The following is a 14,975-nucleotide window of genomic DNA, read 5'->3' as shown; positions in this document are numbered from 1 at the left end:
GGACTTTAAAAACTGTCACAAGTTGCAGATTTCATCAATCATTTCAAGATCTCATTCAAAGCATTTCCTATAAAGATTGTACCTACTCATTCTCATCACAGCACCTTTGCACATGACAGTTCCTTGATAAACATCTGCTAATTGAATTTCTAGAAGGCTATATTCAAAAATTTGAAACAGATTTCAATATCTTATTTTAAATAAACATTTTTTTCTGAAACATAACAGTAGTATTTAGTAAGTTTTAGTGTGATCAAATTCTTTCAGACATTGAAGTCAAAAACACCTGCTTAACTTCTCAAGTTTGACAACATTTAATTTCCAGGGTTTCAGAATTAAAACTCGCATTCATTATAACTCCATTGAAAGGAGACACCTAAGTGAGAAGTGAATACAATACTGCTCTGAAAATACAATACAGTACCACAAATTAGGGCTTGTCAGAGAGCTAGAGTGAAAGAGAAGCTTCATTTTATTCACTGGGAGAACATTTTTTTTTTGGCAAAAAAAAAAAAAAAAAAATTATGAAAAGCTAGTTTCCCTGAGGCACTCACTATTTTTGGATTGGTTCCCTAGAGTTCCCTTTTTGTCTCAAGGGTCTCTTTCTAGCTACCTGTAGGGCATGCTGGGGAGTTTAAGTGGAGAGGCAATACTGAACCACTGCATTTGCAAATTAAGGTGTACTCTTTGTTTCCTTTGTTGCTGTAGTTACTTTTGACCCAGTTCAGCCCAGTACCCTTATTTTCCCTCTCTAAAAGAGAGAGGACTGAGGAGGCTTTTCCTCTTACTAGTATTCATTTAGCCCTAGGGCAGGATAAAACACTAGTCAAAAAGGAAAGCTGGAACAGAAGAAAGTAAGGGCAGACCAAAGTAAAGTACCCAGAAAGCAGGATTAGGGACTCAGACCCCGGGAGGAGAACGTTTACTTTAGGAAACAGGCAGTGGTTAGAGCGATTACTCAGCACCATGGCAACAGGAAGGGGCTATTGCAAGTGAGCTCATTGGAGTCAGTCACAGAATCTCTGAGCTGGGAGGGCACGTATTAAATCACCCAGGGGACAAATGAGGCCTCAGACAGAACAGCATTATTTAAGGCAAGGCACTGACAAACCTGCACTCGTCAAAGGTTCACCATACCAAAGAACCAATAAAATACAGATACAATAATCAATCCACTATTCAGAGTAGGCCATGTTTCTAATAACAATGAATTTCCTTAGCTTTTTGTAACCTTGAAATTAAGGATTTTGCCCATCATAAACCTAAAAATGCTATTTAAAAATGAGTCATTATTATTATGGGCCTGCCCTAGATCACATAGCTAGTCAATATCAGAGCCAGACCTTGACCTCTAAGTCTGGAATTATTTTTTCTTTTTTCACCCACTACACCAAGTAGCCCTTTGGAATATAACACTGACTGTAAGTTAATGTTTGCACCACTTGATAGTGTAGACAAGGGCAGTATTAAAGCTCAAGACCTGGAGAAGTTGGGTTCAAATCTAAGTAACCTCAGACAAGTTTCCCTGGGTTTCAATTTCCTCGTTTATAAAATGAAATGTGTAGATAGGATGGGCTCTAGATGTATCAACATGATTTGACGGGGTAGACATTTTCAGTACTCTGGCATCTTGATAAAATACTGCTGCTTTAAAATTTCAGTTTCCAAGAAATGGAAAACCTAAGAATACTCAAGAACCAGAAAATGAACAGAAAGAGAGGAAGCTTAGGGATCCCATCACGCAACCACTCAGTTTACAGACAAGAGAAACATCTTGCCCAAGGTTGTAGAATGACCTTGGTGATAAGCACATTAGCAACTAGAATAGATTGTTTCTAAGGTCCCTCCTAGTTCTAACAAGGCACCAATTCGCACATGAATGCAGCATATGTTCTTGACCCCAATTCTCCTGATCACCAATCCCCACCTGCCACACTCTTTAAAAAATGAGACAAAAAAAAAGTAAAGCAGAAGACTGGTAGAATATAAGAAGGGAGATTTTACCTTCCACAAGCAATTTACAAGTGTAGTTGTTAGTACAGAATTAATGTCCTGTGGCTATTATGTACTGTGTTTGTATAACCTGGTCTTACTGATGTGGGTTAGCTGTGTGACCCCAAAGCAATGAGAAATTTTCATAATTGAGTATTCAAGTAACCTATTCCAAGCTTTTTACATTTAGTAAAATTGTTGTTTTGTAAATTATGTTTTGGTAAAATTTAGTATTGATTTTCCCCAAGTGAAGGATGTCTATATTTTATAATTTCTTTAAAGAAAGGTATACTTTTGTTTGTGGCTTACATTTTCTTTCATAAAGTATTCCATGTATATTTTTGACAGCATTGCCAAATGCACTCAGTTCTGCCAATAACTTAGCTTGGTGACCTCGGACAGATTCAATTCTTTGGCCCTCAATCTCAACTACTTATAAAATGCGTGGGTTGTACTAGAGGACCTCTGAGTTACCTTCCAGCTCTAAATCTATGATCCTATGATTTATAAAATGAAGGGGTTGGATATTATCTCTAACCTCCCTTCCAGATCTAAAATCCTACAGCTGTTTTGTTCTAATTAACTGACTGCCAAACATGGCAAATAGATTCCATTACCTTCGGGGAATGAGAGTAACTTTGGCATAAGCTACAATGGTTCTACTCATCAAGAGGTGTTCAAGTTCCTCACTTCAAACTGCTTAGCCAAAATCATTCAAGTTACCTCTTTCTTGGGCAAAATGGCACCTAGATGTACACTTTTTATGAAGTTTCAAACCCTTTTTTCTAGGAAGTCTACAGGAAGTTAGGTAGGATAGACAATATCTGAATAGGCATATTTAACACAAATCATGAAAACATTAAAGAAATATTTGTTTGTTTTATTTGGTGGATTTCTATTCTCTCTGGACATGTGGGACAAATGTAGAACTGATTGGAATAGAATAAAAATGGAGCTTTTAGTAGTCCATCTTTCTAAGTTACCATTGGGAATACATACACACACACACTCTCACACGCACATATATATATGTGTCTGTATGTGCATGTACGCATGCGCATATATGTATATATAGGTGTATACACATGTACACATGTGTATATGTGCACATGTAAGTGTGTATATTATGGATATATATGTACACATGTGTATATATGTAATTATGTGTGTATATAGATATAGATATAGATATAGATATATAGATATAGATGCACTGTGCAATTGGAAAAACCCCTGCTGGGGAGGTAAGAATTCAGCTGAATTTGAATAGTTGTAGGGGGAAGGAAATGCATTCCACGAATGGGTGGAAACATGGGCAAAGTCACTAATGAGTCACTAATGAGCTCAGTTTTTTGTTCGGGGAAAGGGGAAAAAGTTGTGGATAGTAAGAAGGACAGCTTAGCTAAAGCATAGGGTTAGTGTCTTCATGCAGTGAGAGTATATCCAGATGATGAAAGGTTTGTAAAGTGGAGCAGAATTTGTATTTCATTCTCTAGGCAGAGTTGAGTCATTTGAGGTTTCTGAGCAAGGAAGTGACATAATGAAATCAGTGTTTTAGGAGGAAAAAAATAAGTTTGGTGGCAGTGAGGTGGATAAGACTAGGGAAAAGAATGAGAACATATCAGGGCTTGGTAACCAAAACAAGAAAAAGAAGAGAATAGAAGTAGTCTATAGTGGCTGATTCCATTTCCTTTCCACCCTCATTTCTTAATTCTTTACATACTGGCCTCCTTATTGATTGGAACTACTTTTTTTCCAGTGTCCCTAAAGCTCTCTTCTCAGGCCACTCCAAATTCATTGGTGGTCTTTTGTCTTTTTTTTGGAGGGGGGAAGGCAGGGCAATTGGGGTTAAGTGACTTGCCCAAGGTCACACAGCTAGTAAGTTGTTTCAACAATCTGGCTAGCAGCTGCTGTGGGGGTGTAAAACCAACAACAACCAGCTCACAGAATGCTGCAAGCCCAGGTCCTTTTGATCTGCTTTACTAAGAAAAGCAATGTTAGGGGGTTAACAATCTTACTTTAATCCAGCATACAAATACCATTTACCTGAATTACCAGCACCCTGAATTACAGACCAAATACAATTTGTAGTTACCAACATCTCAGTGTTCAGCTGGGAAGCTCATTACAATGGCTGGCCCAGAGTCACACGCCACTCCTGCTGTGGCGCAGAGCTCCGGGAGAGAACACCAAACTCTGCGCTTATATATGCTGTTCAGGGGCCTGAGAGCCTGGACCTCACCCGGGCTGGGCGTGGTAAAGTTCCCCATCCCTAATATCACATCAGATACAAATCAATCAATGACTCCCAATTGTCTCAGTGCTGAGAAATACAAAAACATCCCACTTTATCTGCCCCATTCACACCAAGGCCAGAATTATTAATGCAACAGCAAAAAGTCCCACCTTAATTACTATTACATAAGCATGTCAAGTGTCTGAAGCTACATTTGAACTCAGGTACTCCTGACTCCAGGGCCGATGCTCTACTCACTGCACCACCTAGCTGCCCCAGTGGTCTTTTGTCTTAATACTAATTGGTTTTTCTGACTCATCTGAAGCAGGCATCCCTCCTTATTTTTATCATTCCATCTCCCTTGGCTTCCATGACACTGCCCTTTCTTTCCATTTACACTATCTACTTTTTTGTCCCATTCTTCCCTGCTTACTTTGCTGGCTATTCATCATCTTTATTACATTTGAATTCAGATGTCCCTAAATTTCCATCCTTTGTCCTCTTTTCATTCTGCCCTTCATGATTCCATACAAGCTCCTAACTTCAGACATCACCTTTATGATGCCCCCTTCTTAAACTCTGCTTAGTGCTTGCTCCATTCCAATATCTCCAAATACTGGATATGTGGATATCTTCACGTTGAAATCCCTCTGACACCTCAGAGTCAGTAACAATATGTCCAAAAATCTGAATTCATTCTCACCCCAAATCCACCCTTTCTCCTCAGTTCTCTTTCTACTGCTGGAACATTCCTTCTTTTCCATCACTCAGGCTCAAACCCTCAGTCATCCTTGAATCTAACCTTTCCCTCTCTTAATCCAATCTGTTAGCAAGTCCTGTCAATTCTATCTCCAAAATATATTCCATGACCTTCCTTCTCTTCATTGCCCCTAAAGACATCACAGGTCTTCACCTTTCTTCCTCTAGACTACTGGAATAAACTAATTGGACTTCCTATCTTTTCAGATTCCTCTCCAACTTCTACTTTACATGGCTGTCAAAATAACCTTCATCATGCAGAGTTCTGGTGATATTCTCACTTGACAAAACAAACAAAAATAACAACTTTCAAAGGCCCCTTATTTTTTTTTACAGAATAAAACAAAAACTTCTATGCCTCGCATTCAAAGCTCTTCTCTTCTGACTCTCTAATCTTGGCTCACACTTCTCGCATTCTTCCTAGAGTCAAACATTACTTGATATCTCCCATACGTGCCAGGTTGAAAATTTATTAGGAGTATGTTTTATATCACATCTTGTATCTCCTCCTCCTGTGTTTTTTTTACATAACAGACACTTAAATATTTATGGCATAAACAGAAGAAGGAAAAATCAAAAATGATATCTTGTTATCTAGTCAGGGAAACATACATTTAATACTAATAAGGTCTTCATTAGAAACAATGCAAGCCAGTGCCTACGGGCATCCTCTAGCTCCATTGATAACTATGTGGCACAGTGGATAGAGTGATGAGCTTGAAGTCAGGAAAACTAATCTTCTTGAGTTCAAATCTGGCCTCAGACACTTGCTAGCTGTGTGACCCTGGGCAAGTCACTTACCCCTGCTTGCCTTAGTTTCCTCATCTGTAAAATGAGCTGAAAAAGGAAATGGGAAAGCACTCCAATATTTTTGCCAAGAAAACCACAAATGAGGTCATGAAGACTCCAACATGACTGAAAAACGACAAAAATCTCCAAGAAACTCGTTTAGCAACCAAATGATACAAAACCCCTGATATAAAGATGAGGCTACAAATAACATGTCCCAGATAATCGCTGAAAACTATAAATGTTCTTGTACTGTGATTTGCATCTATATGGATACACAAAGTTCATATTGATTATCTTTTTGAATCACTTCATAAAGTAGGCATGTAAAGGAATTAAATGTATGTGACCTGTTCATTCAAGCTACAATGTTCTTTGAAGCAAATGCTACGACTAAGTGTGATTAAAACTACAATAGAGAATTAACGAGGAAATACGATTCCATGTATATATTTTTTGCCACTTAAATCACCTTTTCTGGAATTTGTCTAATCTGAAGAGTAAAATCAGGCTTCGTTCAGAGGCTGCATTTTGATAATTTCCCTAAAATATTTTCAGGGTAGTAATTCAAGACCCCTCTTTATAATGGCTCTGATCTTGTTTAATGTCTACCTTTTATAGAACCATGTATGGAGCCACCCTCTGGTTTGAATTGGAATGTGGTGAGACCAAAATAAATTGTCCTCTAAACGTTCAAGATCTTCCTCTTGAAAATAGAAGAAAGTTGTTGAAGAGTTAAGAAGAGATCCATTGGCTTTGGGCCTGTTCAAAGTCAAAATTACAGTTCACACCGCTAAGGTTCAGGCAAACAAAAAGCAGCAAAGGAAAAGGAGTAATTTAAAGGATGGTCTTATAGAGGGTCTATTATTTCTTCATAGAAAAAAAGGGAAATGAAAATCTAAAATTAGGTCAAGTTTTGGAGCATTTTTATGCATTTAAGCATACAGTATGGAATTCTCAGACATATAAGACACAAATATGTAATCCTTTTACACTTTTTCATAGCTTTTCAATTCACTAAAATTCTACTATCCTGTCTCTTTTTGCTTCCAGTGATACAGAAAGATAGAAGTCATTTAAATATACATTTTTATTATCTGATTACTCCAATGTGACTCATTTGTACCATTCAGCCTGACTTTTTTCCCCTTTAGCTCAACAGAATTAAATGATCTTATAAAAGGTCTTATGAAACATGAAAACTTCTGCTATTTGATAGATCCAGTATATTTTATAACTTACCTCATGAATATAATTGAATAAACCATGCCAAAGGAAAAATAAAGTAGAATTGCAATTTAAAGTGGTTTGGTATAGAGATTATACCATAGCATCTCCTGAGTTAGCAGGATTCAGAGAAACAACTCCTTCTCATGCATTTTCCTAGCTGTTAATTACGTACAAAGTCACAGACAGAAATTTGTTGATGTGAGATAATCTCTATGACAATAACAATCACAATCATCATCATCATCATCATCACCATCATCAGAGTAGCTCCCTGGACAGATTGAATATAAATACTCAAATCAGACAAGAATAATAATTGATACTTATATAGCTTTTTAAAGTTGGCAGTGTGTCCACATATATTTCATACATTACCTCGTTTCAGTTTCACAACTCTGTGAGGTCTATACTACAGGCACAATTATCCTCATTTGCAGATAAGGAAACTGAGGCTCAAAGGGCTGATGTGATACTTTCTTCACACAGCTTTTATGTGGTAAAGGCAGGATTAGAATCATGGTATTCCAGAAGCCAAGTCCATATTCTATTCACCACATCACACTGCCCCCTCTAAGAGGCAGACAGATAAACCTTGTGGGAAGTTAACAGATTTACAGATGGAATGGACTTCTGGAAGCCATGAAGTCCAGTCCCTCATTTTACAAATGAGGAAATAGATACAGAAAGCTTCAATCATAATCAGTAAGTGCGAGAGCTAGGATTTGACCCATACCTTCTGGATTCAAGTCAAATGCGTTCATCACTACACCATACTGCCTCGTAACATGTGACTTGATCATTAATAGAACCCTAAGGTATGCTCTTCAGTGTGTGTATTGGCAATGACATATTTTGATATAAAATGCAAGATATGAAAAGAGAATGCTTGAATCAGCCTCCAAGCCATGTTTAAAGTGTCCAGTAGAAGGAACATGGTGTTGCAGCTGAATTTTGGATTTGCATCATACCTTGACTTGCCATCCCTCAATACCTTGCTCATTCTTTGTCCCAATTTTCTCCTCTTCTAAATAGGTCCCTTTCATGTCTAGATCATAAGCCTTCCATCCTTCTCCACCCCCACATTGCCTTACTCTCTGCTAGGTAAAAACAGACTGTTCTGATCAACTCATCCACCCTAATGCATCAGTTTACCCAGGTAACAAATAAGATAAATCTTCAGTTTTCTAAACAGAATCATTTAACCAAGTTAACCAAGACAAATAGAAGGAGTGTTATTAGTTAAGATATATGGGAGATGTTTTGTGAATGATGTGGTCCTTTGGCATACTTTAAATCATAGTTATGGATGGAGTAATCCCCACACAAACATGTTACAGTGATATAAAAGTTCAGACAAGTGGTCATTCAGCCTGACCCACATTCTCATTCATATTCATATTCTCATATTCATTCTCTCTCTCCCTCTCTCCCCCCTCCCTCCTTCTCTCTCTCTCTCTCTCTCTCTCTCTCTCTCTCTCTCTCTCTCTCTCTCTCTCCTCACAACATTGATGCCTTATTTAGTGAGGATACCCAGTCAGCATAGCACATTGAAACTGAGAACTCCCAAGCTCAAGAGATCCACCCATCTTAGCTTTCTATCTAGCTGTGATTGTGCCTTCATCATCAGACCTGGATCTTGGCGTTCCCAATAGGATAACTTGAGCCTGACCTAGAATTAATTGCACAGAAGTCAAAACACCACCAATTCAACATACATACCTAGTGGAGAGGTCCCAACAAAGAATATTACTTTGTATAAATGTGCATTTTTAATACTAGAAAACTACTATTCTCAATATTGACCTGCATATTTATTTTATAGTAAGCAAAGTCATGTGTTTAGTTTAAGCCTCACTTCATGAGAGTGATATGGGGGATACATGGAAATTCACAATCTCAACTCGAACATGTACTATCTGGATGACACTGAACAAATGAAAACCACTTTACATCTGTTTCCTCCCCTGGGGGGAAATGTGTATAATAAAGTTAACTATTTTTAAGTTGTATGCTGTTAAATGTTTAACAACCAGCTGTCTGGGAAGAAAAATGCCCTTACAATTTATTTTCTTCATCACCTAAGTTTAGACAATCAACAAAACAATAAATCAAGCCCTGATATATCTTTGGTAATTTTTGAGGCATTGATCTTCATACCGAAAATTTAATAATCAGCTTATGCTATTTAGAGTTCACAGAGCCAGCATAAAGATCAGATAAGATAATGTCCAAAAGGCATTTGGTAAACTTTAAAGTGCTACATTTTGCCAGCTATTATATTTGCAATGCTTTCTTCACCTCAACCCTCTGGGGCAGCTAGGTCTCGAAATCAGTAGACTACCTGGGGTCAGGAAGACCTGAGTTCAAATTCGACTTTAGACACTGCATGGTACTGGGCAAGTCACTTTACCCTTGCTTACCTCAGTTTCCTCAACTGTAAAATGGGGATAATAAAAGCACTTATCTCTGAAGCACTTAAGAGTAAGCACTATGCAAATGTTAGTTTATGATTAATGACCAATGATATCAATATCTGCTATAGAAATCAAGAACTAAAATGGGATTCATTATTCTGTATTCACTGAAATCACAAGCATCTTAAAGGGAGAGAAATGTGTTTGGCCAAGGGGGCTAGAAGAGAGAAGAAAAACAAGTGTGACACTGTCCATTTGCATCTGTAAAGCACTTTTCTTGCCCAAATCTATTTGCCTCTATTCTAATGGATTTTTGAAATTTATTAAAAATTTAACTAAATTCATTTTAAATTTTCTTAATTATCAAGGAAGAAGATATGAATATATAGGCATACACACATACAAGTCTGTAGTTTATGGATGATAGCAAACTACACAAAATTAATCAGACTTCAAAAATCCACAACACTATAACATAACTAAAGTTAGATGTCTGGCTACTGTTTTATATCTGCTTGCTACTAAAAGAAATTGGCAACGAGAGAGGTCCTAAAAACTATGCTGTAACAAGGTCAAGGAAAAGAAACAAGCATGCAGCTGCACTGCCTCCAACGTGCTGTATGTTTAGCTTTCAGCCACAAGGTGGAAAGGGATCACGCAGTGGCACATGTGCCATTTGTGAAAAGTTAAACTTTTCTAGTACATAATCAATTGATTGAAAAGTATAGTTTTCATGCATGTTAAAAGTTTCTGCATTTTTAATAAAAACAAAAGAAGAAGATTTACTACAAAATAGGGGAAAGCTGGGGTGGAATGGCAGAAGATTTATGACTGTGGGGAAAACACATGCTTTTTTCCAGGGGTTTTTGTTTAGGTTTTTTAATATAGTAATACCCAAACTACATGGCAACCTCAAATCTCTGGAGAGAGGTAAGAAGCATCCCATCAAGAAACCACAAAAAAGGGTCCTAACAGATAAAACTATATTACAAGTCCATGCCCTTAAAATCCATCCAATTTCCTCAAGCAAGAGTACCTTGATTCCATTTAGAATCTATTTGCTCTTAATTTAGACATTCTAACAAACTTGGTTATCTAGTTTCCTAGCCTGACAGTTTGTAAGCAGCAATTTGGAAATGGAAGAGCAAAGCCAGAAGCAGGTACATTGACAGCATCAATAAGGACCAATAGGGAAAAGGCAGAAAATAAAGCAAAACATTAAAAAGACACAGGAAGGTAAAACCCTTAGGAACCTGGGACCATTTACCTTCAGGATAAAAAGTCCTAAGCCCACAAAGAGCCTTGATGGCATCACTATATTCATGCATAGTACAATAATTCAGCTATAGATAATGACCTCTAAGTCATCAAGGAAAGAGTAAAGTGTCTTCAATGATTTCCATTAAGTAGCAAGAATGTAGTCTATATGTTAGAATACAGAATATATTTTGGAAATATGTGCATATAAAATAGCCAATTTCAAGTTTGCGCACTTGAAAGGATAGACTAGTTAACTGAAAGTGTCACTTTTCCCATTCAATTTAGCATGCATCACCTATAAAACACCTGTGTGAAGACTTCCAAGCATTGGGAGACAAAGAGTATTTAGGAAAGATACAGCCCATGCTTTTAATACACAAATAATTGTATTATGAAATGAAACCATAAATGCATAAAAAGCAACAATAAGGGAACTGAATTTATTTTTGTAGGAAGGTGGTAAAGAATCACAAGCCAAAATAGAGCTATAAATCAAAGAGATAATCACAAATAGCATCTTTCCACAAAAACAAAACAAAACAAAACTTCCAGTATAGACTGGGAAATAAGGTTGACTGACAGGTAGGTGGGACCTGAGAGTTCATCAAGGTCACATAAGGCACTAAAATTAGAAGGACTGGCATTTGAACCCGTGTCTTTTGGCTCCAAATCCAATGTACTATTACTGCTTCCTGGCAACTGAAGTAGTCCTGGAGCCAGTTCAAGCAGGGACCAGAACCCCTGGGAGTTATTGGAATACATCCAAGCTTGTGGGGATCCTTGAAGTTGAGAATGAACAAAGGCCAAAAAAGGATCATCATGGCCATTCTGGATCAATATGGCCCTCTAGGGTCTGGCGGTTTGAAAAACACGCAGGGAACAGGACAATGACTGGGTGAGGCAAGGATAGAGAGCCGGAAGCTGATGTCATTTGCAAAGTAACATCTGTAGGGAGTTTTGTGGTTATAGAATTGAATCAGTTTCACAAGAAAGCAATAACCAGGAATAAATCAACAGCTCAGTCAGAAACACTGGTGCAAGAAAAGGGAACATATGAAATTAAAAGGAAGCCTATGCAATTTAAGAATGCTCTTTAGATGTCTACCTGTTATCCCTTCAAAACTTAAAATTATGAAATAGAAAATCCACCTGACCATGTGCAGGACAATAGCTCCATACTGCCCCCTAGTGCTCCTAGGTCCTCTTCTCCTAGGGCCATAAAGGCCATTAGGCCAGCTCTACTGTTCCAAACCCCCTCCCTGCTTCTAGTACTCCCAAGAGCTAAACATAGCAGAAACACTTGCCAGCTGATTAGGATACAAGAGGGCACGAATCTTCAGAGAATGGTTGGGTCTCCTCTAGAAGGGGCAGAATGTAGCCTGACTTCATGGACTCCTCTCTTACCTGAATCAGATAGCCTTGTGTATGTTAACAACCAGAAAATAGTAGGTGAAGAAAAGGGCCAGACAAGGACAAGCTATCCTCCTCCCCTACCCCCACCCCTGAAGTGATGGGTGAATCACAGTGAAAGGGCCACAAAGAAAGACAAATGATGTTAGGTGACAGGTGGAGGGCAGAGTGGGGGAAAACATACCCATAGAGTGAAAAGAGGTCAACAGTGTTTTGAATTTGGAGCACTTGAATTGGGGAAAAAACTTATCTGGATGAGACTCAATAGTTTTAAAGGGACATGTACTTTACTGAACTACTGAACTGAGGACAAAGGTTAGTCTGATATCATTCTCCTCAGGGTATAGTTGGGTCTCTGATTCTTTTGATCACTTTTCCCACAGCCCTTTGCAATTCCTCTGATTAGAGACTGACCCTGGGTTGCTCTTTGATCAACAGCTCAGACAGGTGCTACATGTCATTCCATTAGAAAGTAGTAAGAAACAACAATATTAATCTCTCTAGTGAAATTTGGTAATCTTCTATATCATGTACTCTATTAATTCAAATATCTGCAAAAAGGCCCATAAATTCTTTATTTTATCCAATTTTGCTAACTGTGTTGAATCATCCTTCAGTGAAGACAAACACTTCTAATGTCTCAAGTTCAAAGCTGAAGTTTTTAGTCACCACAGTACTTAAACTGTCTTTTCAGTTATTGTGGTTTAAAGTTATTATGCACTCCATCCCTGATTTTCTAGGTATGCATTTGTGTCGGTTTGGCCTGGACAATGTGAAGTAATGGCATTCCTGCATGCTGAAGAAATGTCATACAAACTAATATAAAACATGTATATTCCTATTTTTTTTCTTGCAACAGTACCAGTCACCACTTGAAAACAGGGTGCTTAATGGTCTAATTTTAGACAGTCTGCATTAACATTGTGGTTTCATGGGCAGTATAATATTTCTATTTACAGAGTGTTCTTAAAAATGACTTCATAATGGTAGATCAAGAGAAAAGGTGCTTCGAAATCGGAATAATGTAAATCATATGGGGTTCAGAGGCTAAGCAAATTACACACCCTGAAGCTGTCCTGGCTCTATGAAAGGGGCCTTTCTCCAGCTCTGCTCAGTCCCAGCCCAAGGGAACTTGCCTTTGAGAGTTTTCTAAACATTTCAGGTACACTTGAAAGCTTAAAGTAATTCTCATTTCCCATGCAGGATTAACTCGTTTCCAGCACACACACAAAACAGTCTTCATTCAACACCACATACAAAAACACAACACCAGAGAGTTAAGGACTTAAGGGTACAAAGGTGCATTTAAAATTGGGGGGGGGGACATTTTCAATTTTTTTAAAACCTTTCCAAGAAGCCTCTGTATTTTTTTTCCTCTCCTCTGGTTAGCTAATTGGTACTCTTAAAAAAAAAAAAACTATAGTGCATTACTTAATGAGGGTGATAAGTTTCCTAAAGTGACAGTAACATACTTATGATATATATATATATATATATGTGTGTGTGTGTGTATATATATATATACACACACACACACATATATACATATATACACTCACTCTGTGTCTCTCTGTCTCTCTCTCTCTCAAGTAAAGTCAAAACTGCCAAGTCTCATTCATTTTGGCCTCCACGACAGATTCTCAAACTCTCTCCTCAGCCATCGAAAGGTTTTGCAATAAGTTTAAATGAAAAGTTAACAGTCCTGCTAACATTTTTCTCATTTTGTCTAGGCTGCAGTTGCACTCACATCACATTGTCAGAGCCTGGTCAGCTTCTGAAGTTGCAAACTACACGTAACCTCGGACATCCCGTGCCAATGCACCGCGCGCACATTTGCATGGATAGTCTATCACTTATGGGCATGCCTGTATTGCACGTACCCACGCACACCAAAAGGCATAATTTTAATGAGAAGAGACCAAGAAACAAGGGAGGGAAAAGAAAGGGGGGAAAAGGGAGGAAGGAAGGAGGGAAGAAAGAAAGAGGAGGGGGGTGGGGGGAAGTCTTACCGTTTTGTTCCTTGTTGCTGGAGAACTGGAATTTACTACTCAGATTGGACTCAGCCTGAGTTCCATATCTCTGGCTGGCCAGGGCAGATGTCAGCAGCAGTACCCCGATGAGGTGCATTTGGCTGATTAGGGGGAGAGATCACACACACCAGGCTCTCTTAGATCGTCAAGTCCTGATTCTCTTTCACCACCACCAGGAGAAGGCTGCCTTGGGGTGAAAGCACTGAGCCTGCTCTGGCGGCAGAGAATCGCAGGGTAGTTTCCACATAATCCCATCCAAAACTTTTTTCCTAGAGCCCTCTTCTGTGTCTCCAGTTTTGTGTGTGTGCGTGTGTGTGTGTGTGTGTGTGTGTGTGTGTGTTTTGAAGGATCAAAGCAAAATCTGGACCTGAACCAGTTTCCCAAGGTTTAAACAATTCAGAGCTGTGCCGAACTGGAGGGGGGCGGGGGGGCGAGGGCTGGTAAAATGCACACGCGACCGGGAGAAAGTAAAGGGGGGGGGGGGGAGCGGAAGGGAAGAGAAGACAAGTCACTTGCAACAACTCCCAAGCACCTGTCAGCTTTGGGAACCAGAAAGGGACGAAAATCCAAGAAAAAGATGAGCTGGGGAACCAAGTAGAGCTTGAAAGGAGCCGATCCTGATCAATAACAAAGCTGCCAATGGATGCACGCAGCTTTTCTTCCTCGTCCCCCTCCCCCTCCTTGCCCCTGCCCCACCCCCCCACCCACCCCCAAAGGGGGGGGGAGAGGGAAAAAAAAAGTGTGTGTGTGGTGGGGGGAAAGGCTTTGTAGCAGTGTTTGTCTGCCGGAGCTGGACAGCGGGCGTGCGAGGCGAGCCGAAGATGGTCCCAGATGGCAGGGTGCGGAGTGAAGCAA

At 39.0% G+C, this 14,975-nt stretch overlaps 1 protein-coding gene across 1 annotated transcript in view; it reads right to left on the bottom strand.

The window, feature by feature from the left end:
* PDGFC (platelet derived growth factor C) overlaps positions 1-14,437 on the bottom strand; it is a 243,130-nt gene extending 228,693 nt beyond the window's left edge. The window contains exon 1 of the mRNA XM_036762213.1: positions 14,100-14,437. Within this exon, the coding sequence (XP_036618108.1) occupies positions 14,100-14,217 (118 nt within the window). The 5' untranslated portion in view covers positions 14,218-14,437. The remainder of the gene's footprint in view (positions 1-14,099) is intronic.
* Between the last annotated feature and the right edge of the window lie 538 nt (positions 14,438-14,975).

This window comes from Trichosurus vulpecula, chromosome 6, assembly GCF_011100635.1.
Source record: "Trichosurus vulpecula isolate mTriVul1 chromosome 6, mTriVul1.pri, whole genome shotgun sequence".
NCBI lineage: Eukaryota > Metazoa > Chordata > Mammalia > Diprotodontia > Phalangeridae > Trichosurus > Trichosurus vulpecula.
Note: the sequence above shows the minus strand (reverse complement) of the source record. Positions and strands in the feature narration are given on the sequence as shown.